This window comes from Typopeltis vanoorti, chromosome 16 (genome assembly GCF_054136105.1).
Source record: "Typopeltis vanoorti isolate ZY-2024b chromosome 16, IOZ_Tvanoo_1.0, whole genome shotgun sequence".
Taxonomy (NCBI): Eukaryota; Metazoa; Arthropoda; class Arachnida; order Uropygi; family Thelyphonidae; genus Typopeltis; species Typopeltis vanoorti.
Genome location: NC_143564.1, coordinates 44,967,122 through 44,994,721, shown reverse-complemented (window position 1 = coordinate 44,994,721; position 27,600 = coordinate 44,967,122). Strand labels below are relative to the sequence as shown.

At 35.7% G+C, this 27,600-nt stretch overlaps 1 protein-coding gene across 1 annotated transcript in view; it reads right to left on the bottom strand.

The window, feature by feature from the left end:
- LOC150097985 (apoptotic protease-activating factor 1-like) overlaps positions 1–26,969 on the bottom strand; it is a 313,888-nt gene extending 286,919 nt beyond the window's left edge. The window contains exon 1 of the mRNA XM_090406652.1: positions 26,832–26,969. Within this exon, the coding sequence (XP_090262778.1) occupies positions 26,832–26,969 (138 nt within the window). The remainder of the gene's footprint in view (positions 1–26,831) is intronic.
- Positions 26,970–27,600: the final 631 nt, after the last annotated feature.

The window sequence follows — 27,600 nt, the reverse complement described above, 5'->3', positions numbered from 1 at the left end:
GCTTTCCTTCCTATGGAAAAAATCTCAAGATTCCTACATCCACCAAAACCGCCTCATCATCCTCTTAAAAAACTAGGAGTCTACAAAGTCCATTGCTCTTGCGGGATTTGCTATGTAGGACAGACAGGAAGATCTGGAGAAATACGCATGGCTGAACACCAAAAAGATGTACAATACAAAAGAGAACAAAAAATGGGTCTTGCTTTCCATACCACTTCCACTGGACACGATGTACTCTGGCAAAAAACAACGATGTCATACATAGAAAACAACAGTTATATAAGAAAATTTAAAGAAGCTGCTAATATGCTAAAAAACCCAACTCAATGCAATAAAAATCAAGGTTTAATTCTCCATCAAGTGTGGTCAGCTCTAATAAAAAATCTACCTCAATCTGAGCTCGGACTGTAAGAATGAGAATAAGAACACGTGACATCGTCCGGTATTGTTCAACGTCAATAACGTTATATATCTGCATTCTGTTATTTGAGTTTTATGAATAGCCAGACGGTTATGATTTGCATTTATTAATTCTCTTGTTTAAACTTTAAGTTATACTATTTACCCCCCTGAAGATGTAAATCCTACGATTTACGAAACTTGTCGGGAACTATTATTTCAGTGTTTTTATATAACTGAATAATAAAAAAATGTGGTGTAATCACCGAAATATATCTTTTGCACTCAATATTTATTCCAATTCCCAAAAAACCAAAACTTACAAGATGTGAAAAGTTCAGAAGTATTAGCCTGATCAGTCAAGTATCAAAAGTTCTCCTATATGTTATTATTTAAAGAAATAAAAGGAAAACAAATACAAAAATAAATGATACACAAAGTGGCTTTAAGGAAAATGTAGGTAAAAAAGAAGGTATTTTCAACATCAGAACTATCACAGAAGGATATTTAGAAAAACAAAAAAAATGTGTATCTCTGCATAGATTACAAAAAAGGCATTGCATTCGAAAATGTTCAATATGAGCAATTAATTGAAATTCTTTCAAAAATAGGCATGGATGGAAATTTCATTAGGCTAATAACTAATCTTTACTGAGAACAGACTGCATCTTTGAGAATAAATGGATAGAACTCAGAAGAATTCCCAGTTCAGAAAGATGTGAGACAAGGTTATGTCTTGTCTCCGATTCTCTTTAACATATACACAGAAGAAATATTTAATAAAATTAGTAATCTCAAAGGATCACTGTAGGGAGCAGAAATATTAATAACCTAAGATGTGCAGATGACATTGTTCTAGCTAAAAACAAATATGACGTCAAGATTCTTATAGATGAAACCCTCTAGTACAGCAAATGATATGGCCTCAATTTTAATTTTAAAAAGACAAAAATCATGATAATTTCAAGAGAAAAGGAAATACCAAAAATATACATCAATATAAAAGGAAATAAACTAGAACAAGTGCAAACACATATATACCTAGGGCACTTGATCACAAAGAATGGAAAGACAGAAGATGAAATTAGAAGACGGATTGAAATTGTAAGATCAACTTTCAGTAATATGAAAAATCTACTGACATCTAGAGAATTAAATCTGAAAACAAGACTAAGAATCTCCAAATGTTACATATATCTTCCACATTATTATATGTAGTAGAGACATGGACACTTTCCAATCTGAGTGTGAAAAAACTAAGCCTTGGATATGTGGATGCTGCAAAGAATTATGACGATATCATGGAAAGACAAAAAGACAAACAAAGAAGTACTAGAGATGGCAGATACCTGATAAAAGAAATTAAAAAGAGAAAAGTCAGCTATTTCAGAAATTCTTAGAGACATAAATGCCTACAAAGGACACTTCTTGAAGGTACTGGTGAGAGAAAGAGAAAAAGAGGAAGAGAAAGACTGGAGTGGATGAAAAATATATAAGAATGGATCTATCTCATACAAGGAATGCAGTAGAGGCACAGAATAGGACATGGTTAAGATACATGGTAATCGATCTCCTGAAGGGAGAAAATACATGACAAGACAAGATAAACTAGATGGTAAAATATACAATTTTGGCAGGAATTCAATGCAAAATCAAAAACATAATCTCAACTCCAGAAGTAGTGAGGAAAAAAAAACTTTAAACTGAAATGTAATATAATCTAGATGTAATATAAATTAAATCTTACACAAGGCTTTAAATCTTATACTAGACAAACAGAAGTGGTCATGAGCAGTAACTAAATATATATCAGGAATGTGGAATGTTCATTATGGAGGACTGAGTTAATGAAATGTAAATCACAGAATTTGGATAGGTGAAAGAAGTGATATACATAACAGAGATGTTTTAAGCTATTTCAGAGATTTTAGGAGATTAATACAGAGGAGAGTTATAAAAAGAGTGGAAGCTGTGGACAGTTTTCATGAAGAGGGAGTGATGAGTAAATTTTTTGCATGGAAGTGGTGGGGAGTGAAATGCATTGCCTGAATGCACTGTGAATGCTGAGCATATGAATTAGTTTAACATTCAAAATGACAAACATGTTGCCTGTTAAATGAGATTACCCATAATAAGTTGATTCCATCAATGGAGATTGCTATAATAATAACAAAATGAGATTGTGAAAGTGCCTTAATAAGGAATGTGGTTCCCCCCCTCCCCACCAGGAATACAGCACTCCAACGATGGTTCGTACTGTTTATAATGTTGCTTTGGAGCTCAGTGAATAACGACAACCACCTGCTCCTGCAAATTCCTCATGATTTTTGGTATGGAGGGGGGGGGTTGAGAGCAACATGTTTATCTAGAGCATCCCAGACATGCTCAATAGAATTAATGTCAGGAGACCTGACTGGCCAGTTCCAATGTAAACAGTCTCTTCTTGAAGATACTGGTCCATGAGTTTTACTCAATGAGGATGAGCATTATTGTCTTATAGGATAAATGTCCTCCCTATCGCACCCACATATGGATGAACAATAGGATCCAGGACCTCATCTGTAATTTGCAGCATTCATGGTTCTGCTAGGAACCATGAATGCTGCTAGGAAGCACAAACAGGTTAGTGTGTTGACCCAACAAGAAGTCACCAAGAAGGCCTTTGTAAAATTCGATGTAGCTTAGAATTTTACAAGCACCTTACATCAACTTTTACAGAGGTCACATCTCAAAAGATTGTTAAAAAATAACTTTTGTGTGTCACTGTATAAAGAATGCTAAAAGCCTATGTAAGTAATCTGATGGGAATTAACTTCCTCAAACTTTGTAAACAAAGAATGTCTAAAATTGGTAAGAACAAGGATAATGGTTTGCCACTGGAAACTTTATGTTATTGTTCTGACTAAGTGTATAAGAAACTTTGGTTTATGAGCTCTATATATGACCACCTTCAAGGTCAATGTTAAAAGGATCGATATGGATCAGACAAGGTTCTGCTGTCCGACAAAACGAATTTAGGAGTGCACTTCAGAGAAGAAAGAAAAAATCGGCAATGGTGGTAGATCAAGGAGTTGCACCGAAATATTTGGGGGTCTCAACCCTTCATGCAAGTTTCCAAAGAAGAAGTGATAAAAGGCATCGACAAGAATATCGAACATCAGCAGTTGATTATCGAGGACATGACTATTCGGCTAGGTCACCCAAGGGTTCAGAAGGAGGGAGAGAAGAGAAGGATGCCGATCCACCGGAGGACGTCTAGATCTGATAACATTGCAGCGGAAGTTTGCCAGAAGCTACTGACCGAGGAGCGAACCTCAGCGCTGGAGAGGAATGCACTGCCACCTGGACGAGATTGCATATACTCCATATGTTGGATCCCCTTGACCGAGCTCATGAGTGCCAGAAATTTGTGTTCCAGATCCCCGCCAACATCCCCGATGAGACACTGGTGACACGAAATCCCATAGTAAGGAATCCAAAACCTGTGACGGAGGAAAAGCTTAGGACTCTAGAAGAACGGGACCGTGAATAAGTGCGCAACGAAGATAACAGAGCTTATGTGAGTTGTTCCTTTCATGTATTTTATGTGTAACATAGGAGAACTATTTGTAGTGGACTGATAAGATTAAGGTGTTAAAATTCAGCAGTGTCTATGAGTGAAATTTTGCTTGTTAGTAATTGGAGTACATATATGAAATAGTTTGAACATAACAATTGGATTAATAGTGAATATGTTAGGAATTTTATTTAGAGAGCAGGAAAGTGTATGAATATTTATGTTATATAATTGTTAAGAATTGCAAAGGAAGTTTAACATTTTACTTTAACAGATAAGTAGAAGGAGTAATCTCCCCATCATATAATTGGGGAGTGTAATTTATTCATGATGTAATTTATCTTAGTGTAAGTAAATGTGTTTGATCTATGTCAATAGAGTGCCACCTGATCTTTGATTTGCAATGCACTGTTTCAAAATAAACTCGGGCCTGTAAGCGGGAAACAAATAGGGTATCAAAGACGACAAAATGTGCATGTGAACCATGACTGTATATGTTAATTGACTGGAAGGAATTTATGTTAGAGAGGGAGAGAACTGCCAGTCATATTACCAATTCTTATGCCGAGAAGAAGAATACTGGTGGCGCAGTCAAAAAAAATAAATTTCCAGCACTCTTAGGCATACGATAGGAAGTACAAAAGGTAGAATAAACTTTGCATGAAAGAGTGAATTACGATACATAGATAGTGGATTACACAAGAGACAGGCAATAGTAAAATATCTCAAGGGGTGCAGCCGGCCAAGTCATTAAAGCGATAGAAAGATAATATTAGAGACACAGAACAACACACGGAAAATATTACAATTCTGCAGCTGTCGACAGGATAAATCCGAAATAAATATATCACAAGTTATTTGGATTGAAACAGTTTTGTAAAAAGATCAGGCGACTAAGTACAATCAGAAAGTGCATCTATATATATAGTGTAAGAAAAGTTTTAAATCATGAATGTGAACAGCGTTAACTCAGAAACCACCAGCAGCAACACGACGGGGGATAGGGAAGTTTTCAGAACAGTTAATCTTCACCTCATTATCCCACAATTCTCTGGAGAGGACCACAATGATGTGTTGTCATTCTTCAAGTTTCTAGAGGAGTTAAGGAACGTCGGCAACTAGTCGGACTTCCAACTTCTAATCATATTACAGAATAAATTGATTGGCAGGGCCAAGAATTTTTTGTATTCCTCTCCTGTACTGAGAGACACTTTGGAATACAATAAATTCAAGGATACCCTGATATCCCAATTTTTCAGGGTGAGAAGTGTGGGTCAAGTCATTAAAGCAATAGAAAGATAATATTAGAGACATAGAGCAACACACGGAAAATATTACAATTCCGCAGCTGTCGACAGGATAAATCCGAAATAAATATATCACAAGTTATTTGGATTGAAACAGTTTTGTAAAAAGATCAGGCGACTAAACACAATCAGAGGTGTGCATATATATATATATATGTGTGTGTAGAAAGTATTTTACCTTGGGTATAATAAATGTCAAAAATACCAAGGGAAATGGAGAAAACCAGGTTTAAAATTGCTTGGTATTTTTAACATATATATATATATATATATATATATATAGTGTAAGAAAAGTTTTAAATCATGAATGTGAACAGCATTAACTCAGAAGCCACCAGCAGCAACACGATGGAGGATAGGGAATTTTTCAGAACAGTTAATCTTCACCTCGTTATCCCACAATTGTGGGATAACGAGGTGAAGAACCTGTGGAAGCTACAAAAGTGCACACAGGAGAGAAAAGAATCCATCACAGCAGGGCTGGGCAGAAGCGGGCATGCAGAGCATGCGGTGCATGCGGGCGCCGCAGGCAGGGAGCGGTTCATAAGTTAATTTTTAAGAAACAAAATTTTTATCATAAAACAAAAAATTCTTAGAATGATCAATATTAAAATAAATAAGGCCAGATACACCAAATAAAAATTTTTAAAAAATGTATATTGCCGCCTCTTTGATCAGCCAGCTGTTTACAATTTGCAGCTACAGCAGGCTAAATGCTTGCCTGCAGAATGTTGTGTCTACTGCAATCTATCTAAAGTGAAACTATGAATGGTTTTATAAGCAGAAACAAATTTTTGTACAAAACATTTGTTGCTAGTTAACCAGTCATATGGTACGCATCTCAGTAGACTACTGACAGTAGCGCGGTGCGGACTATTATTTCGTCTCTGTGTCGTGTTGTGTAATAATTTCTTGTGGGTATAAAATAGAAATGGAATCAAAAATTTAAAAAAAAGTTATTCGGTGCACAAAATCATAAGCGTCATGCTGCAAAAGAAGCAGATATTAAGAAACAAACTGGGGCTCTTAATAAATTTGTTAAAATATTAAAATATTCTGATGCAGATTGTAACCAACTCAATAAATCAGAGTTGAAGAACCATGCACATCATCCAGTTTTCATGAAAGTACTATTGCAACTATTAAACAAGATAACTGAACATGATTTAAGTGAAAAATAGTTAGGATTTAGTCGACTACAACAAGATTTAGTTGTAGTTGACCACGAAACTAAGACATTGCTATTCTCTGTAAATTTAGAAGATCCAGGTGAATGGGAAAATATTGATGAAAAATTACGAGCTGTTTTAATTGAAATGGGGCCTGTTCAACAGAAAAATATAATATATCCTAGAGATACATATGGTCGTAAATTTGGCTACAAGTATTATAATAGAAAAATGGAAAACGGGAGCTTGTGCCAAGAACATGGCTCATTTATTCCGAAACTTTAAATTCTGTTTTTTGCTTTTGTTGCAAACTTGTTGCACCTACTAAATCAACTGAATCACCAACTGAGTCTTGTAGAAGGTTATAACGATTGGAGAAATAGAAGTACAACTTTACATAGACATGAGACTAGTTTAACTCACATGAAAAATTTCTTTAAATGGAAGGAACTTCATAAAAATTTAAAAAAACAAAACTACTATTGATTTCCAGACTCAAAGCATGTATGAAATGGAAAAGAAACATTAGACGAGTGTTTTAGAATGCTTGATTGAAATTATAAAATTCCTTGGTAGTCGAAATTTAGCTTTTCACGGATCATCTGATAAATTATATGAAAGGAGTAACGGCAATTTTTTAAAATTAGACGAACTGATTGCTATGTTTGATCCCGTTATGGAAACTCATGTTGAAAGGGCCCTACAACGAATACAATAGGGTACACTATTTGAGTAAAGACAGTCAAAATTAAATATTGGAAACGTAACGCAATCAGGGATACAATTTTATTATAAATTCGAAAATCTAAATATTATTCCATAATTTTAGACTGCACACCTGATGCAAGTAAAACAGAACAAATGACCATTATTATTCACTTTGTTTCCTGTGACAATGGAATTGTCAAGGTTCAGGGAAAATTTTTTAGGTTTTGCAGATATATCAGATTCGAACGGACGTAGTTTATGTGCAACAATAATGGAACAACTGGAAAAATGGAACATTCCCATTGAAGACATGTGAGGTCAAGGGTATGAAAATGGGGCAAATATGAAAGGGAAAAAATATGGGCTCCAAAATTTGCTTTTGAACAAAAATCCTCTAGCGTTTTACGTGCCATGTGCTGCTCATACTCTAAATTTAATCATTAACGATGCAGCCAAAGTGAATGCAGATACAATTAGTTTCTTTGCAATTATTCAAGAAATATAAAATTTCTTTTCATTCTCTTACAAACGTTGGGCAATCCTTTTAACGTTCATAAAAAACTAACATTGAAACATATATCAGAAACGTGATGGGAAAGTAAAATTAATGCAATCCGCCCTCTACGATATCAGTTAGGAGAAATTTATGATGCACTTTTTGAAATTTTAAATAATGAAAATTTTAATAAAGCAACTCAGCATGAAGCACAAACATTAAGTGCTAAAATAAAGGACTACAAATTTATTTGCTCTCTTATAACTGGGCATGATTTACTTAACAGAATAAACCCTGTGAGTAAAATGCTTCAAGACAAAAATATGAACATTACACTAGCTTTAGAATCTATCGAAAACTTAAAAAATATTCTTACAAGAGTATCAATCATATACAAATTTTAAAGAAGTTCTAAAAACTGCAAAAGAACTGAGTGAAGAGGTGGATGGAGAACAAGAATTTAAAACTGGTACGGAAGTTCGACGACGAAAGAAGATACGACAATTTGACTACGAGCATCATGACGAAACGCCGCAATCGCCAAAAGATAAATTTAGAGTGAATGTGTTTTATACACTTATAGACATTGCAATGTGTTCGTTAATAGAACGTTTTGAACAACTAAAAACATATTATGATAATTTCAATTTCTTGTATAGATTACTACAAATTAATAATGAAGATTTACAAAAAAATTGTGACGATTTAGCGATTCTCTTGAAGAACTGCGACAATAAAGACGTAAATGCAATAGAACTATATGACGAGTTATGTGCTTTCCGGGATATTTTTCGGAAGGATAATTTAAATATTCAAAAGCCCTTTCGATATTCTTAATTTTATTGTGTCCAATAATTTCTTTCCCTAACTTTTCAATTGCTTTAAGAATACTATTAACCTTACCTGTTAGTGTAGCGAGCAGTGAACGTTCTTTTCAAAGTTGAAATTGATTAAAACCTACTTAAGAACAAGTATGTCACAAAAAAGGCTTGTTAGTTTGCCGTTAATAGCTATTGAAAATGATATATGTGCGGAAATAAATGTTAAGACCATTATTTCTAATTTTGTGAATATGAAATCAAAATCCTTGAAATTTTAATAAAAAAAATTTCAAGTATATTTATGTAATTTAATTTATTTTATGTTACTCTGTAAAGATGTCATTTTTTGAATACTTATATTAAATATTCTAATTATTTCTGAATTCTTTTATTTTCTCATCTATTTTGAATTTCTTTTATTTTTCTAAAAGATAGTTCCACTTATAAAAATTATTAAAAAATTTTTACAAGTTACTAAGAATTTAGTAACTTGTAAAATGCAAGAATTTTTTAAACTTTAGTTCAAATAAATTTTAACTTTAATTAAAATTCATTTTAATTTTGTTAGTGATTCGGGTCAGTGAGAAGGCTATAATCCATGTATCATTATATTCAACGATTAAAGTGAAGTGGATTTATTAAAATTTGCTTTAACTTTTGAGAATTTTTTGAATATTCTGGTTTTTAACGATTATCCTGCCTAGCCAACACCTCGGGTTCGTTACATTTAGTGAACCAACTTGTGGCTTCCGTCAAAATTTATTTAAGAAATTTCAAATAATTAAAATTTTTATTATCGTAAAAGAACCACACTCTCCCAGATCGTTACAGGGGCACTTACATAGAAATTGCATGCAGGTGCCAAAGACCCTAGCGCCGGCTCTGCATTACAGAATACTATAACAGGTTGCTAACTTTAGCTAATAGCTTAAGCATTTTGACTGATGAAAGGAGCCATCTTGATTGGGCAGTCTTTAACCAATTCAGGTTAGGAGTGAGAGAGGAATTCCAAGAAACAGTATACAAAAAGATTAATAATTGAAGATTGCTACCTCGCACTAAAAGAAAAAGAAGAAAGGCTAGGTGACTTGCATCCTGCATGTAACGCAAGTCAGATTCACACAATAAAAAAGAAGTCAGATCCAAAGAGTGAGATAAAAAGAGAGAAAAATCCAGAAAATCCTAAAGGAAAGACTAGAGATCAACAGAAATGAGGAAGAAATGAAAATAGTAAGGCTGTAGAAATAAATAACGTAGACCACAACAGATTGACTGTCGTAGTATCTATTGACAGGAATGAACTACACTCTATAATCAAAAAGGAGGTAGAAAAACTGCAATGATCCTTGATGGAAAAACTTGACTCTATTCTCAACCAGTTAGGAGAGCTCAAGGAAAAACCTCACTTGAAAATTTGGGCCCTGAACGAGCATATACCTAAAGGGAAAGCAGGAGAGAAGCACTCCAGTGCTACAGATGCAACAAATTTGGGCACATTGTCAGATACTGCTTTAACAGTAGAAGGAACACCGATAGAAAAATGCGATTTGAATCTAATATGGTAGTAACTCACTGCCATCCCACACAGAGAGCAAAGAAAATGCAAAGAAACATTAGGGGTCAACATGAAAAATCCATGACAGTAATTCAATGAGAAATAAGAGGGCTACAGTGCAAAGTTTTACTAGACACTGGTTCCCAAGTTTCGGTGATAACCGGATCATTATTCAGGAAGTTGAGATCCCGGGTATCCAACTCTATCACTATGCTGAAAAGGCCTATCATGGTGAATGGAATTACAAATCCCACCATTTATGCCTCGGAGAAACTGATAGTAGACATGTGGTTGCCTGGTTTTGAGTTGATCTTCTCACCAGAGTTGTTAATTCTCCCAGAAACCTCTAGAACTATGGCAAAAGAAGTACTTGGAACCGACTTTTTAGAGAAACATAGGTTCTCCTGCAATTTCTCTACTAAGGAAATTTCAATAATGGGATTTAAGCAGGTTGCCTGGAAGAGAGATACCCAAAGGCATCGTGCTAACGGAAACATTGATGTGAACAATACAGAGAATGACAATTTCCAGTTAGAAAGGAAGGGAGCAGAGGAAAGTAGAATTTTAGGTCACACAGACGAGGTAAATTCTTTGCTTGATCCCTCAACTGTTAGAGATAGTCAACAAGTAAAAGGGGGAGAAACCTTACATATCTCGAGTGTCAAGGTGGCAGCGAATGAAAAGGAAGATATAGAGGCCACGATAAAGAATGTCAAGGGTATAATAGAAGTGAACATCCATTGCACCAGGGATTGCCCGTGGATCAGACCGACTGCGTTCCCAGATCAAAAATGGATGATAACCCTGAGTATTGTCTGACTTAGAGAATGTATGAAACACGACAGAAAAACAGTGTAAAGAAAAAATTTTCATCCACATTATTATTATTATTATTATTATTATTATTATTACGGGCAACTCCAGGAAGTCATTAGACTCATCGAGGGAGGCCCCAAATCATTTTCATCACAACTATTCGACATTCATACAGTATCTATCATACCTCGCCTTAAACTCATTCACTGTCACAGCATCCACCACAGACTCAGGGAGCGCATTCCACTCATTCACTACTCTAAAAGTAAAGAACCCAGCTCTAACACCTTTCCTAACCACACTTTTGCCCAGTTTCCATGGATGTCCCCTAGTCCTCCCACAACCAGCCCTGTTCTCAAAAATATCTTCTGAATTAATTTTATAGAAACCCTTCAGTAATTTGAATGTCTCAATCATATCTCCCCTCCTCCGCCTATCAACCAATTTTTGCAACCCACAAATCCTCAACCTGTTCTCATACGGTTCATTCCACAGACCTGCTATCATCTTGGTCACTCGCCTCTGGATCCTCTCCACCTCCTCCCCATCAAGAAGAAACCTAGGTGACCAAATCTGAGCACAGTAGTCGAGATGAGGTCTTATCAAGGCTCGATACAGAGGAACAATAACCTGCTTGTCTCTGCTTGTCAACGTATTCTTCAGCAACCAAGTGATTTGATGAGCTGATTTGGCCACTTTTGCAATGTGTCCCCTAAATTTCAATTCCTTATCCACCAACACTCCTAAATCTCGTGCCTCATCAATTTCCTGGAGCACGGTTCCACCAATGCAGTAAACTGCCTCCCATCTTTTCACCCCAAAATGCATAACCTTACATTTTGCCACATTAAATTGACATCCATTCTCCCTAGCCCAGACCTCCAATCTATCCAAATCATCCTGCAAAATTTTGACGTCATCTGCATTCACTATTGCCCTACCCAACTTCACATCATCCGCAAACAAATGAACTGTTCCTCTCAGATCCTTTCCTATATCATTTATGAACAAATTAAACAGCAGTGGTCCAAGAACAGATCCTTGTGGTACACCACTTGTGTAGAGTCCACAAGACGGTTTGGCCGTCTTGTGGACTCTACTCCTGAGTAAACCACTCTCTGATATCTCTCCGTCAACCACCCTCCTATCCATCTCACCAACCCTATGTCCATTCCCATATGCTGCAATTTACTGATTAGAATTCCATGTGGTATCCTGTCAAAGGCCTTAGCAAGGTCCAGCAGAATCACTGTAAACCCATTACCCTTATCCAGTTCAGCCGTCACTGTGTTATAATACGTGAGCAAGTTACTGAGGCATGACCTACCCTTCACAAAACCATGCTGTCCCCTATACAGTATCCCATTTTCTTCTATCCAATCTTGTATTTTCCTCTTGACTATTTTCTCTAAGACCTTGATAATGATTCCTGTTATGCTGATTGGCCGGTAATTTTCAACAGCAGCCTTGGAACCACCTTTGTGCAGTGGAACTATTTTCCCCTCTTTCCACCCCCTTGGGACTGACCCAGTCCTGAGGCTCAAATTAAACATAATGGTCAAGGGCACTGACAATTCTTTGGCCGCTTCACGTACGACACGAGCTGGTATACCATCCAATCCCACAGATGTATTGACATTAAAGTTCTGTAATAGACTGGTTACCTCTACCTCATTCATCACAATTCCAGTATAAGCTGTTGGTTCCTCCATTTCCGCAAAGCCACCACCTGGATGATATACTCTTGCAAAGTGCTCGCTCAGTAATTCCACAACATTCATGGCTTAAAATTTTTTCCCGAAAAGATAAGTGTTATTTTGAGTAATAATTGGCAATATTGCTTGAACTTACCGTAGTATTGTTTACTTTTGGTAACTTAGTGTGTCTGTGTGATTTCTGCATTATTTAAATTAGTATTTTGATAAGATACAACACATAGCGTAGCGCATGGCATCAATTAGAAGAAAGACAATGCTGTCCAAATCATCGCCTTCTTTGTTTAAAAATTTTAACTTAAGGGAGTTCGTTCAGTGTAACATCTGTGGGATGTATGCTTTTCTGAGGGCGGCTGGAGTTTGGTTCGATAATGATAGGTGGGAAAGTGTGCCAAAAGTGTAAGGAAAGTGAGGATTTGAAGTGTGTCTCAGGTCGTGAGATTGATGTCGTAGATGACGGCCAGAATGCGATTGAAAATAGTGATATGATAGGAATTTGCGATGCAGTACCAGATAGCATTGAGAGTGGTGTTGAAAATGAGAGTGAAAGTAAAAATACAGAGAGAGAGAATGGTTTGACTGATAAAAAAAAGAAGAGTTAGTTGCAATGAGTAAGATTGCATGGCTGTGCGGAGTGATACAAAGGGCGAAGCGGCAGCTGGAGCGATTACAAAATTGTTTACCGAACACATCAGCAAATGAAAAGAAGCAAATGTGTGATAAGAAAAATAAGAGTATGATTGGGAGTGTAAGAAAAATGAAGGAGCGAGTGTTGTACGGTGATTCATTAGTAAGAGGTGTAATAGAGAGTTTAACAAAATCGTACTTACCAGGTGCGAAAATTAAGGATGTAAGTGAATCTATTAGAGCGCAAAAGTAGAGAGTGAAAGAAATGAGAGTAGTGGCAGGAACGAATGATTTAAAAGGAGAAAAAATTGCTATGAGAGAAGACTTGAAGGAATTACTAGAGGTAGAAAAAGTAAAGAGTAAGAGAGTTAAGATAGTGAGTCTGTTGCTGCGGTATGACAGAGAAGAGTTGAGGAGGAGGAGGGCCATAATTGCAAATGACTCTATGTGCAGGTTATGCAGGAGGAGTGGTGTAGAGTTTGTGGATGTGTGGAATGAGTTTGATGGGCGAAAGGATTTATACAAGATGGATGGTTTGCATCTGAATGGATTTGGTGTGCAGAGACTGGAAAAAGTGTTGCTGAATGAAGTGAAAGTGGATGTGCAGAATCAGGGAAACGAGAGCTAAGAAGGGGGGAGGGGTGGATATGCGGACATCAGTGAGGCAGTTGAGTGTAAAATGTGTATAATATGCCCGAGCGAGCACGAAGGACAACAAATCAGAATGTGATAGTTAGCATAAGGCATCAAGATAGGAGTGGGACGAACGGGCTTCTGCATTTCATGTATACTAATGCCAGGAGTATTAGGAACAAGAAGGAAGAATTTTTGGCCTTGGTTGGTTCTTCCTGGCCACAGGTTATTGGCAATTGTTAAACGTGGCTGACAGAAGATGAGATAGTTAGTGGGATAGAATGTGAAGGGTATAGTGTGTTCAAGAGAGAAAAAGAGAATAAAAAGGGGGGGAGTGTTATTGAGGATAGCTGATGAACTGCAGCCAAGGAGAATAGAAGTTGAACGGCAGGATAATGAAAAGAGCACATTTGAGGCTATTTGGTGTGAGATTGAGACTAGCAGAACAAAATATACAGTTGGGTGCTGCTATAGACCAGGTGATGGAATAGATGGTGGAGATAGTATGCATAAGCAAATAGACACAATGAGTGGAAGGAGGGTAATTATTATGGGGGATTTCAACTATGGTAACATTGATTGGAAGGAGGAAAGGACACATGGGAGGAAGGAATTGGATTTTATGCAGTTATTAAGGGATAACTATCTGAGACAGCATGTGATGGAAAATACTAGGGGTTTGAGAGTGCTTGACCTAGTAATTGCATCTGAGAATTTGACTATAATGAATATGATCAAGTTGCCACCAACTGGTGAGAGTGATCATGAGGTCTTGACCTGGGAGGTGGCTAAATGTGTGGAATTTTCAATTAAGACAGGGTACATGTGGAATTACATGTGGCTACACTCAAGGAGTTGGTAGGTCATTCCCCCTCCTACATAAGAAATACACAACACTTCGTAAACAAAATTAGAAACATCACATTCAATGATGAAGATTTATTAGTCAGCTTTGACATAACTGCCCTTTTCACTAATGTCCCAATCAATGATAATACTATTCTTCTCCCAGAACATATTTCCGCCCGATATCACAGCCCTCTTTGTCCATGTACTCCACTCTGGGTATTTCGTGTGGCAAAATAATTTTTACCTACAAAAAGAAGGTACAGCCATGGGCTCACCACTTCCCCCCCCCCACCCCCAATAGCTAACTTTTACAAGAAGACTTTGAGCAATGAGCTCTCGATTCTGCCAGCCTAAAATCCAAAGTCTGGCTCAGATATGTTGATGATATTTATGACATTTGGCTCCATGGCCATGAAACGTTAAATACATTCCTAAGCCACCAGAACAAACAATACAATCTTATCCAATTCACCATCGAGATTGAAAACAACAACTCTCTTCTTTTTCTAGACACACTAGTCAGATGCCTTCCCTCAAGCTACCTCTCCTTCACAGTCTGCAGCAAAACCTACACACACACAGGCCAATACATACATAAAAATTCATACCACCATCCAATACAAAAAATAAGGGTCGTCAGCACCCTCAAACACAGAACCTAACAATTTGCTTCAATGAACAGGCTCTGAATCAAGAATTTCAAATTATTAGCCAAGCCTTTATAAAAAATGACCACAATAAAAATGTAGTTTGCAAAATCCTCCAAAAAATGCCATTAAAAGCAAAAAAGATTACAAGAATACCATGGCCATACCTTACATTAGGGCATTTCAGAAAAAATAGACAGAACACTATTTAAATACAATATTAAGACAACCTTCAAATCCCCTGCAAAATTAAGAAATTTACTTAGCTCTTCTAAAGATCCTCTTCCATACCTTGCCCACTGAGCGGTTTACAAAATTCAATATATAGGTAGTTCTTGCCTTTATAAATTAATCGGTTCCTGGCAACCGCTTGTAAATCGAGAATTCATAAAGAAGAGTTTATATGCTTTAGAAATAATGCTATAAGAGAGCATTACGTTCGTAAGAAGGAATATATAAAATATAAAATTAATATTAAATGATAAGAAAAGACTTTACTGGCCAAGATTTACATATTTAAAAATTAACATAAGAAAAATTTTAAATTAAAAAAGATTCTTTGTAAATAAAATTAGCTCAATTCTATATCACCAGGTGAATCGGCAGCTGTCGAGGTAACAGGAGATATATTAAGAAGCTTCATTCAGTGCATCTTTTTTTTCAAAGAAGGCTTCGAGTGTCATCTGCTTCATTGACTTTTGCTTCTTTTCAAAGGTTTTGAAGGTTTAAAATAGCTCGACAGCAAGCAGAAGCATTATTCGTATTGCAGGAAAATTTACTAAAATCGTCCAAAGTCTGAATCTTTTGATTCAAAGATTGCTTGAACTTTTTGAAAAGTTTAAATGCTTCTTCTAGGCCTTTTAAAGTGAAAAACTGAGTTGGAGCTTCATATTCATTATCTTCTTTGTTTCTTTCTTGTTCCTCTAATTCAAGGAGATCATTGGGTGAGAGTTCCATAGTGCGAAACTGAAGCAGCTCATTAACATCACCTTCGGAAACTTCCATTTGCAACTGGTTAGTCATGTCTATGATAGCTTGAGTTTCAGAATCCACAATCTTTGTTGGGTCTTCAAAGTCTTCATTACTTAAATTAAGGGGATATTAAATCCCACATAGTTTTAAAACCGAATAAGAAACTCAAAGATTGGAATCAGAGAGTTTCTTGCCGAATATAGTAAAACTATAAAGTATCGGCGACCACTAGCATGAGCAAATGCAAGTGACCCTAGCACGTAGTGCAATACCGGAAGACTCGCAGCAAAGTCGGTAAATTCTGATCGCTATTCTTAGGTATTTCCCATAATGTAAAAACACATTTCCTAGGAAATGTATGCTGTTGTTACATTATGGTCGGGAGGTCACTACCCAGACAGGTTTCAGCCTTTTTTGAGGCTTCATCAGTGAGTAGCTAGACCTAATACCAAAGTGTATAGCGAAAAGAACTTATATACTCTGCGATACGAGTTTCCAAACAGGTGCAACCATTAAGTTACTTAAGTATAAAGAGCTAACTTCTCGGCAATGAAAACATTACTTAAATTAAGGGTATATTAAATCCCACATAGTTTTAAAACCGAATAAGAAACTCAAAGATAATGGAATCAGAGAGTTTCTTGCCGAATATAGTAAAACTATAAAGTATCGGCGACCACTGGCGTGAGCAAATGCAAGTGACCCTAGCTTGAATGATAATTCAAAATTATCATTAAACTGAGGACAAAGTTTATGCCATACTCCTTTCATAGTTTTTTTGGAAACTTTATGCCAGGCATAAAGAGCTTTAACAGTGCTACCCTGCTTGATGGCTGGTAATAATTCAATAATTTCAAATTTTTTCTCTAACATAGTTGCTTTTCTTTGTTTCTTTTGCTCATTTTCCAGTTTTGCACTGTTGCTTCATTTTAACATTGTTGGAAAAGTGAAAGGGTTTATAGTTAAAAAGAAAACAAAATAAAAAATCAGGTGTAACTGAAGTAAACTACAAATAACACACTCGCATTGCTAAGGCGTGTTCTAAGTGATCATTACGTCATTACATACTGCGTAATTCTCCATACATGCTCCTAATCAGTTTCGCCACGCACAATTTAAAATAACAATTTCGATCCAAAAAATTCATAAAGTGGGAATTTAAAAAGTGAGAACTTCCTGTACCTGTAACCTAAATTACATAGGGGAAACAGGATGCACCATCCCAATTAGAAAAGACGAACACAAACGACACATTAAATACTTCCACTATGGTAAAACAGGCCTGTCAGACCACGCATTCCAACATGTCACAGAATTGACTGGAAAGGCACCAAGTCCCTGCACTGCACCAAAATATGGTTTGAAAGAATATTCAAGGAAGCCTGTGAAATGCTGAAATATCATCCAAATCTGACTAAGAATGATGGATTAATTATTCCAAGAATTTGGAGGGACCCATCTTCAACCAGTATAGCATCCAGAACAACCCCAAACAAAAGAAAATCTTAATAATAAAAGGACTTTAGAAATTGTTTAATGTAATTCTATTTTTTTTATTAATGCTTTTTTATATATTTTATTATATATTATATATATTTTATTTTATTTATTTTATTATAAATTTTTTCCCCCCATAGGTCAAGCTAGGGTGAATGCTTAATGATTATTATTACGTGACACCTCCAGGGAGTCCAAAGACTCATTGAGGGAGGGCACCTACTCTACAACTCTCTGTCTCCACTCAATCTACCAACTACAACTAACTGCAACTACACCAACAGCATCTACTGCACACCACCACTAGTACTTCCAAAGACAATCACAAGCATCCATGACCAGGGCAGGATTCAAACCCGCAACCTTTTGGCTGGAAAATGGATACACTAACCACTTGGCCAACCAAGCTGGCCATTAAAAGCAAAAAAGATTACGAGAATGCCATAGCCATACCTTACATTAGAGTAATTTCAGAAAACATAGATAGAACACCACTTAAATACAATATTAAGACAACCTTCAAACCACCTGCTACATGACAATACACTACACAAAAGTAAGATGAATCTCCATGTTTGTTAATTTTGCAGGAGGTTTGAAGGTTGTCTTAATGTTGTATTTAAGTTTTAAGAAAACATACATCCTGTACAGATGTATGTTTTCCTGATGATGACCTCAATACAGAGGTCGAAACGTCGAATGTTTCGAACATTAAGAAAATAACATTCGTCGAATATTACTTTCTTAATGTTAAGTAAAGTAATTTTTCTAACAAGTGTGTTATATCTCCATAAATTCTTCACTATGAATACTTCAAGGGGGTTCGTACCACTCATGGTATGAACCTAATATATAACCTATATAACCTGTGAATAACTTATATAAGTGATTTAAACAGGTGCAGGTAAACACATCAGTAGCACAAAAAGAGGGTTACTGATCTAACATTAAAAAATTAACAACTACATTTAAGGCACGGTATAGTGAGTTGTGTGTATGTAGTTGGTGGATCTCCCATGATGAGGCTGACTCTATAGAGTCCTGAGGATAATAATAATAATTTTTTCTCAAACTGTGTTTTTGAATACAAGTGTAAAATTAAAAAAAATTTTCCCTTACTGATTCACAAGAATTCACATAGTGACAACTTTACATCTGCACTTCATGTAAATAAGACAAAGAATTAAATCTGAATGAACTGAGAACAGTACTACATAATGAAAAAGTTATGTATTTTATTTATTTTTAAGTGAATACCGCTTATTAAAGATTGTAAACCTATATATATTAATACTAGGATGGGCCAGATAATCTGGGAATCTGCTCTAGAGATTAAACATCGAATTCTTTCACCTCCCAGAAGCAGAGTGGTGGTCTGACACGAAATGATGAAAACTATCTATGACCTAAAGACTTCCATAAACATTCATGTCATAGCAGGATTTGAACCCACAGCCTGTTGTAGAGTGCACGGTCATCCACTTGGCCAACCAAGCCAGCAATTAACGGTCACGGAAACTAATGCTATTCAGGTGGTTAAATCTGTCTTCACAGTCTGCTATATTTGTCAGTAGTGCATGTTCTCTGCCACCTTGTGTGTCTAAATAAGAGGAAACACCTGAAATTTCACAACAAAATACCTCTCTTCTACTGTCATATAAAAGCTGATAACTACCAGTTGAAACATCCTTATAAAGAAGATACCATTGAAAAATAAAGATCCGCTTTACTCATATCCCTAAATTTTAAGGTCTTTTAAATATTCACAAAGAAGGTATTCCCCTTCACCTCTCATGGACTGCATCAAATCACCAACTTGTTAGACAGCCATATTTATTATCTCGACTTTTAAGTTCCCAAATATGAACTTCCCACTCCATCATAAAATCTTCTAATTTTCTAGCTAAAGTGAAGAACTTATTGCTTCAAGTTAGAGGCATTATAGTCAGTTTCAATGCAGAATCTTACTTACCAACATTCTTTTTGAAAATCTTTATTTGCTGTTGCAATCCTTCCCGCCTCATATGGTCAAATTATGTCATCCACTGTAGCTACTTTATTTGTCAAAATAAACTTTACAAAAAAGATCAAAGACTTCAATGGGAAGCCCATTTTCACCTGCACTAACAAACAAAATTTTATCTTGAACATTTAGAGGTGATCCTTTCTCCTCCATACAGCCCCAACCATCTTTTTGGTTATATTATGCGGACAATGCCTTTGCAATATGACTCCAACCTGAAGACAATCTACCAACTTTTTAAAAATAAAAATAAAATAACCTACATCCCCAATTAAATTTCACCACTGAAATAGAAATGATGATAAACTGGCTTTATGTATCGCTACACCCTTGAATTCTTTTTAATGAGCTCCCATTCCAAATAACCTATGAATGTCAGTTCTCCACTGGTAACTTAGACTCCAATCTCATCCAGGTTTCCTTTACCACAGAAGAATCTTCACTCAAGAATTCCCAGGTTCATGTCCTTAAACATTATAAAGGCAATGGGATGATCTCCATGACTTCTACTCCTTTCTGTGGTCTGATTACTGCTTGTTCTTCAAATCCAAACAACTGCTCAGACCAAATAATAGAAATGATCCTTAATGGAATGAATCCCCATAAAAAATTCCCGTCCACTATCTAAACCTTGGTTATCAAAGAAGTGGGCAAACAAAAAAAAATCTGAATCAGATTTTGCTGCAAACTCACATCTTGTTCAAATGGCAGTCAAGCCTTCTGGTCCTTCAGCAAAGACACAGCTCAAGGGGGGGGGGGAAAAAATATCAGTATCCTATAAGCAGTTCAGGAGCAAAATTCCAGCTTCACATTGGCTTCAATGACAAAAAAAAATCTGAATCAGATTTTGCTGCAAACTCACATCCTGTTCAAATGGCAGTCAAGCCTTCTTGTCCTTCAGCAAAGCCACAGATGCAATTTTTGACCATCCTGTTTCTACCATTCACATCTAAATGGTACTATAGTAACATCATCCACAGACAAGGCTGACCTTACTGGCAATCACTCTTCTCTTCCTGTTCTTGCACTGATAACTAAAGCAAAGTTCTCCCCACTTTACCATGAGATGCTAACTCCATACCACACCTACTCTTCTGACAGAAGGAAATCAGGAGAATCGTGAATAACTTGTATAACAAGGTATCTCGTCAAGACAGTATCTCTCATTCCACTATAGTGCTAAAAACTTGCTTCAAACTAGCTCCTATATTATTTCACCTCTTCAATCTTTCCTACACAACTTGCATTTACCCTAGTTTAGAGAAACAAGTGACTATTCAATCCATTTCAAAAAAAAAAAAAAAAAGGGGGGGGGAGTCAACCGACAAGCTTCCATTCAACTGCTCTCACTTTAGTTTTCTCTCAAAAACCACAAAAGTCACCAACAGCAAACTTCTTCACTACAAAACCAGCTAATTAGTTATCGGCAATATGAATTTCACCACTTTCCCACCTTTGGACCTAACCCATAAAGAAACTTGTGGTTGCTCTCAGCAAACTATAATAGTCTGATAAGCAGATCGACAGTAGCACTGCTCCTGTAGTCTACCTTCTATCCTTTGCAGCTCCAGATTTGTCAGTTCCTTTCTGATTGCTTACTACATGCTATGGTAGATGGCTTCCTCTCCTCAGATTTCCCACCAATGCAGCTTCAAACTTTTTAAAACTAACATCTCTTCCGCCTCTTTAATTCCACCAACCTCTGTTCCAAAGAAAAGAGGTTGGTGGAATGAAACAGTATTAAAAACAGATGCTTCTTCCTTCTTACTCATACATGGTAATGATGTACTACAGGTCTTGTGACATCTCAAGTGTAGATCATATATATATATATATACATACACGTATATATATATTAAGGGTATTTACTCGGCTCAGATTGTAGACATTTTATATTGGAATTTTACTGACTAGAAACACCGTAAACACCGAGATAAGACAAAAACTTTAATGAGAACACAACTAGTTTTGTCGGAATGCCTTCAGTAGGTGTACATACTATCAAAAAACTGGAAAAATGAGCAAGATAAAAAAGTGAACTTCTCACATAAAAAAAGTTAGAAACAACAACAGTCAAGTTTGAATTGGCATTCGCATGGCAGGTCTAGCATGAAGCATTAGTGAGTGGGAACTATCTCGAGAAAGCCAGAATTGAATTACTGTGCTGATCATAGCTTACCTGATTCACACAGCGCAGTAATTCAATTCTGGCATTCTCGAGATAGTTCCCACCTCACAAACGCCTCATGCTAGACTTGCCATGCGACACCAGTTCAAACTTGACTGTTGTTGTTCCTAACTTGTTTATATGAGAAGCTCACTTTTTTATCCTGCTCATTTTTCCAGTTTTTTTGTGATAGTATGTACACCTGAAGAAGTCGGCATTCCAACGAAACTAGCTGTGTTTTAATTAAAGTTTTTGTCTTATCTCATGTTTTTAGTTAGTAAAATTCCAATATAAAAATATATATATACAGGTAACCCTCGTATAACGCGGATGTTAGGTTCCTCAGAAATGCCGCGTTATATAAATCGCGTTATATGAGACTTAGATCATATAGAAAAAGTAGGGTTAGGTTCCGAAATCTTTTTTTTTTTTTAAATTATATAAACAACAATGACATATCCAACAAAAACAATATTTATTTAATTCAGGTAATTAATGTAAGTTAAGAAAACAAACTATTTTATATTGGAATTTTAGTTAGTAAAATTCCAATATAAAAAATATATATACAGGTAACCCTCGTATAACGTGGATGTTAGGTTCCTCAGAAATGCCGCGTTATATAAATCGCGTTATATGAGACTTAGATCATATAGAAAAAGTAGGGTTAGTTTCCGAAATCGTTTTTTTTTTAATTATATAAACAACAATGACATATCCAACAAAAACAATATTTATTTAATTCAGGTAATTAATGTAAGTTAAGAAAACATAAACTATGAGACAAATACATTATCATTATCATCAAATTCCTGCCATGTACTCTCAAAGGGTGTACAGGATATGATAGTACTACATGAAAAAAATCACATCATTACTAACTTCCTATCTACAATGTTCCTCCAAATCAGTCTATTACTTGTCAAGACTCCAACATTACCAGATCTTATATTTCTATCGTCTAAGCACTTTGTACCGCATCAATCCACGTTTCTCTTGGTCTTCCTCTGGGTCGTTTTGCTGCCAACCTGGCAGAGAACACTTGCTTTGCTAATCTTTCCTCGCCCATTCGGTTTAAGTGACCATACCACCTGAGATTAGCTCTGCTAACGCCTTCCTGGATGCTGACAATGTCAAGTTCTTTCCTAATATCCTCGTTTTTAATATGATATTGCCATTGATGCCATCTGCTCATGCCTCTAATCTTTTTCAGGACTCTCATATCTGCGGTCTCTAGTCTTTGGTCAAGTGTTTTACTTCTGACCCAGCTCTCAGATCCATAAGTTAAAACTGGTTTGAACACTGTCTTGTATACAGCTAATTTAGTGTTCCGACTAATTTCTCTCTTATTCCATATGAATTTATTCAATTGACTTCCCACCATGCCAGTTATGCTGATTCTGTTGTCTATTACTATATTTAATTTACCATCTTCACTAAAAATCGTGCCTAAGTAGCTGAAATGTTTTATTTGTTCCACAGGTTCTCCATTCACAACACAGTTGACATTTTCAATGATTATGCCTATTTTCATTGTCTTTGTCTTTTTATTGCTGACTTTCATACCATATCTATTACAACAGCTATTCAATTTAGTCAGAGAATCTTACAGACTTGTAGTGGATTTATTTAGAAGTATAACATCATCCGCATAAAGCAAAGAGCTGACATTAATATCTCCAATTTTGATATCATGTTTAATACCACTTTCCTTCATAATGTGATCCATATAGATAATGAATAACAGAGGGGATAATGTACATCCTTGTCTCACACCAGATTTAACATTAAACCATCTTCCTGTACTTCCTTCGAATTTTCTAACTGCTGACTTACAACTCAAATAAAGACTAAGTATTGCTTGATATAATGCCCCATTGACACCATATAACTGTAGCGTTTTCAATATCTTCTCTCTTGCCACCTTGTCATATGCCTTTTCCAAATCGACAAAACTTAAATACAGATCTTTGTTATATTCCCATGCTTTCTCGACTATTTGTCGTAAAGTGAAGATCTGATCCTGACAGCCTCTATTTGGCCTGAATCCAGCTTGTTCTTCACCAAGCTTTTCATCCACAATTCTTCTCAACCGTTTCTCAAGTATACTTGCATAGATCTTGCCAGGAGAGCTCAGTAGGGAAATACCTCTGTAATTCTCACATTCAGTTTTATTTCCCTTTTTATATATTGGTACTATCAGAGCTCTACTCCAATCAGTGGGAATTCGTCCCTCTGTCCTTGCTTTCTGAACTATGCAGTGCAGCCACTGTAAGACTCTTATACCACCATATTTCAGCATTTCTGGTCGAATATCATCTACTCCTGCTGCCTTTCCACATTTCAAGCCTTTGATGGCTTTTTCTACTTCAAGTATGGATATGTATTTCTGATTGCATGCCTGGGCAGTGTTTTTTACCACTATGCTATCATCACTGCTTGTTTCATTTAGCAGTTTTTCAAAGTAATTACTCCATACTTCAAGGATATCTTTTTCTCCCATTTTCATGTCACCTTTATCATCTCTAACTCCTTTTACAGCACTCTTTCCTCCATTCCTAACCTTCTTCAACAACCTCCAGAATATTTTGCCACCTTCTTGATATTTATTTTCTATATTCTTGCCAAAGTCCTCCCATGACTTTTGTTTAGCTAGTTTTACACAGTGTTTAGCATTCTTGCATTTGTCTCTGTATTCTCTAAGAGCACAAGCTGACTTATTTGACAGGAACTTTTGAAATGCTTTCTTCTTTTCCTTCACTGCCTCTTTAACTTCCTGTGTCCACCAGGGAGTTCTGATTTTTTTATCCTTGCAACTTCACCAAATGCCTCTCTGGCAGAATCAATCAATGTTTTCTTCAGAGTTTGCCACTGAATCTCCAAGGTTTGATTCCTGTTCTCAAACTCTTTCATTTTTTCTTCAATAATCTTTGTGTATTTTAGTCAACAGTTCACATCTGAGAGCTGCTCAACTTTCATTCGCTTTAAAACTTTCTTACATGTTATTCTTTTCAATATGAAATTCAATTTTATCCTGCTCAAGACTAAATAGTGATCACTTCCAATTTCAAATCCTCTGTACACTCTGGTGTCCTGCACCAGGGAGAAAACATCACTATCAACAATAACATAGTCAATGAGACTTTTCTTATTCCTTGCCTCTTCTCTCCATGTGAATTTGTGCACATTTTTATGTTGGAACATGGTGTTAGTAATAACCAGTCCGTGTCCTGAGCAGAAATCCAACAGATATTTGCCATTATTATTAGCTTTGCTCTTTTCTCCAAATTTTCCCAAAATATTTTTGTATGTCTCACAATCATTTCCTACTCTGCTATTTAGATCCCCAACAAGGACTGACTTTTCCTTTTTCATTGTGTCAGTTGCTTTTTCTAAAGCCTCAAAAAATTCCTCCACTTCTACCTTAGTAGAACCTTCTGTGGGACCATATACGTAGTATAAAATTATAAAAATTACAAATTGTACATAAATTTCATTGCACATAATGCATAAATGTTTTAGACACAATAAAATAAAGTGCATATTTTAATCATCATCACTGTCTTCAGAAATAACATTTCGTACATGTTCTTAAAGTGGCCGGAGGTCGTCACCACTTGAAATCTCTTGGATATCATTTGTATAATTCTCATATTCTTATATGTATGTTACTCACCAGAAAATAAATTGCTCAGCTTGAGATTAACACACTTATGATTTTAAATGAGCTTTCCTGGCAGAAAACAAAGACAATTTTCAACAATAAACACTTCATACAGTAAACCCTAGATGGCGAACCTATGGCACCTGTGCCAGAGTGCCACGTCTGAGAATTTTGCTGGCATGTCAACGATTTACAGGTGATATCCTTTTATACTCTTATAAATTATTGAAGTTTCTTTTTTAATTGTTACAATACGTACAAGCTGAATTTTGTTTTACACAAGACAGCAGCTATAAAGACGTGCATATGATTGGTGCGGTATTAACAAATGATCGCGCGACCCAAACACAAAAGCAACCGACAAGTGTTGAGTTGAAATGCTAATTCTCTTCAATCGAATTCCATATCATCTGAAACTGTCATAACAACATTCACTATTAGTTTTAACACATTCACAATAGCGTGTCATTTATCGTTCTGATGGAACTTCTCATTACTGACTGGCTTAACTGACACAAACGTTTCAACCCTTGGTTGAATTTTATGGCTTTTTTGTTTGCATTTGAGGTGGCAGGCGGACTCACACATTCATTATATGGCATGTTTCAATTCTTGGTAGTCTTTTATTTTAAGTTAGCCTTTGTGATCTGTCATAATGACATCGAGAATTTCAAATGCAATAAAACAAACATTTATTTCATAACTGACAAATTGGACGATAGTTTTTAGTTAGATACTATGTTTCAGTGCAACATATGGTTTTGCTTAAGTCTATACAGAATAGTTTCTGTGAGAGGGGACATGTGATTTATTACTTAGCACCCTTTTTATTCCATCTGTCTCTAATTTGCATTATTTGTTGAGAATGACACAGACTGCAAAAGCCTCTGTACAGTAGTACCTTATTCAGTGATACAAATTCGATACTAATAATTACTTGCGCGATACGGGCAGACACAAATTTAACGAAGATAAAATTTGATTTTTAAGTCCCACAGTGAAAAATATGAAAATTTAAATAAATAAAGGATTACTAGAAATTGTAGACCGCGTTATATCGAAACTGGGTTGAACAAGGGATGCTACAATTTGTAGACTGCGTCATATCGAAACCGCGTTATATGAGGGTTACCTGTATATATAAACACAAACTCTAAAACTAGCTTTTAAAAATCTGAAATATACTTTTATGCATAAATTTTTAACATACTTCACTTAAAATTTCTTGCTGATCATCAAAAGTTAAAACTCCATCTTTTATAAGATATGGAATTATATACTTTGGTCGTAAATCACAATAAATGGCCTCACGCTCCTTCAGTAAACACAATCTCTGTACAGCATCCATTTTTTCTGTTTAAAAAAAAATTATGAACTATTAATTTTCATCAAAAAATCATACATAAAAAATTTTTTTAATAACTCCCATTTCAAGATTTTAATTTTTTTAAATAATATAAAAGTTGTTTCTTGCAACTTTTTACAGGATGAGAATAAGAAAATTCAAATAAAGGCAGTTTTATTTGCTGCAATTTCATTTTTAATAGCATATGATGCACATCTTTTGTACAACTTTAGTATATCATTTATATATTTGTGGGATTTAAACAAGCATATGACAGTATACATTGAAACGCACTATGGATGCAATGAGACTTTTTAGAATACTACCACAAAAATATATAAATATGATAAGACATTGTAATCACAACACCCTCTGTAAGATACGTTTCCTCCAGGAACATTCATCAAGTTTTGAAATAAAATCTGGAGTGTGCCAAGGAGATGGATGGAGATAAATGGGAAAAAGTGTACTATGGGCTTATGCTAATAACACTGTTATCCTTGGAGACTCTCAGGAGAATGTTATATACACTATGTCTAATATAATCAAGGCAAGTAAACCTATGGGTCTTGTTATAAACAAGGAAAAGACTAAATTGATATGCATTTCAAGAACCCATCAATATCAATCTAAC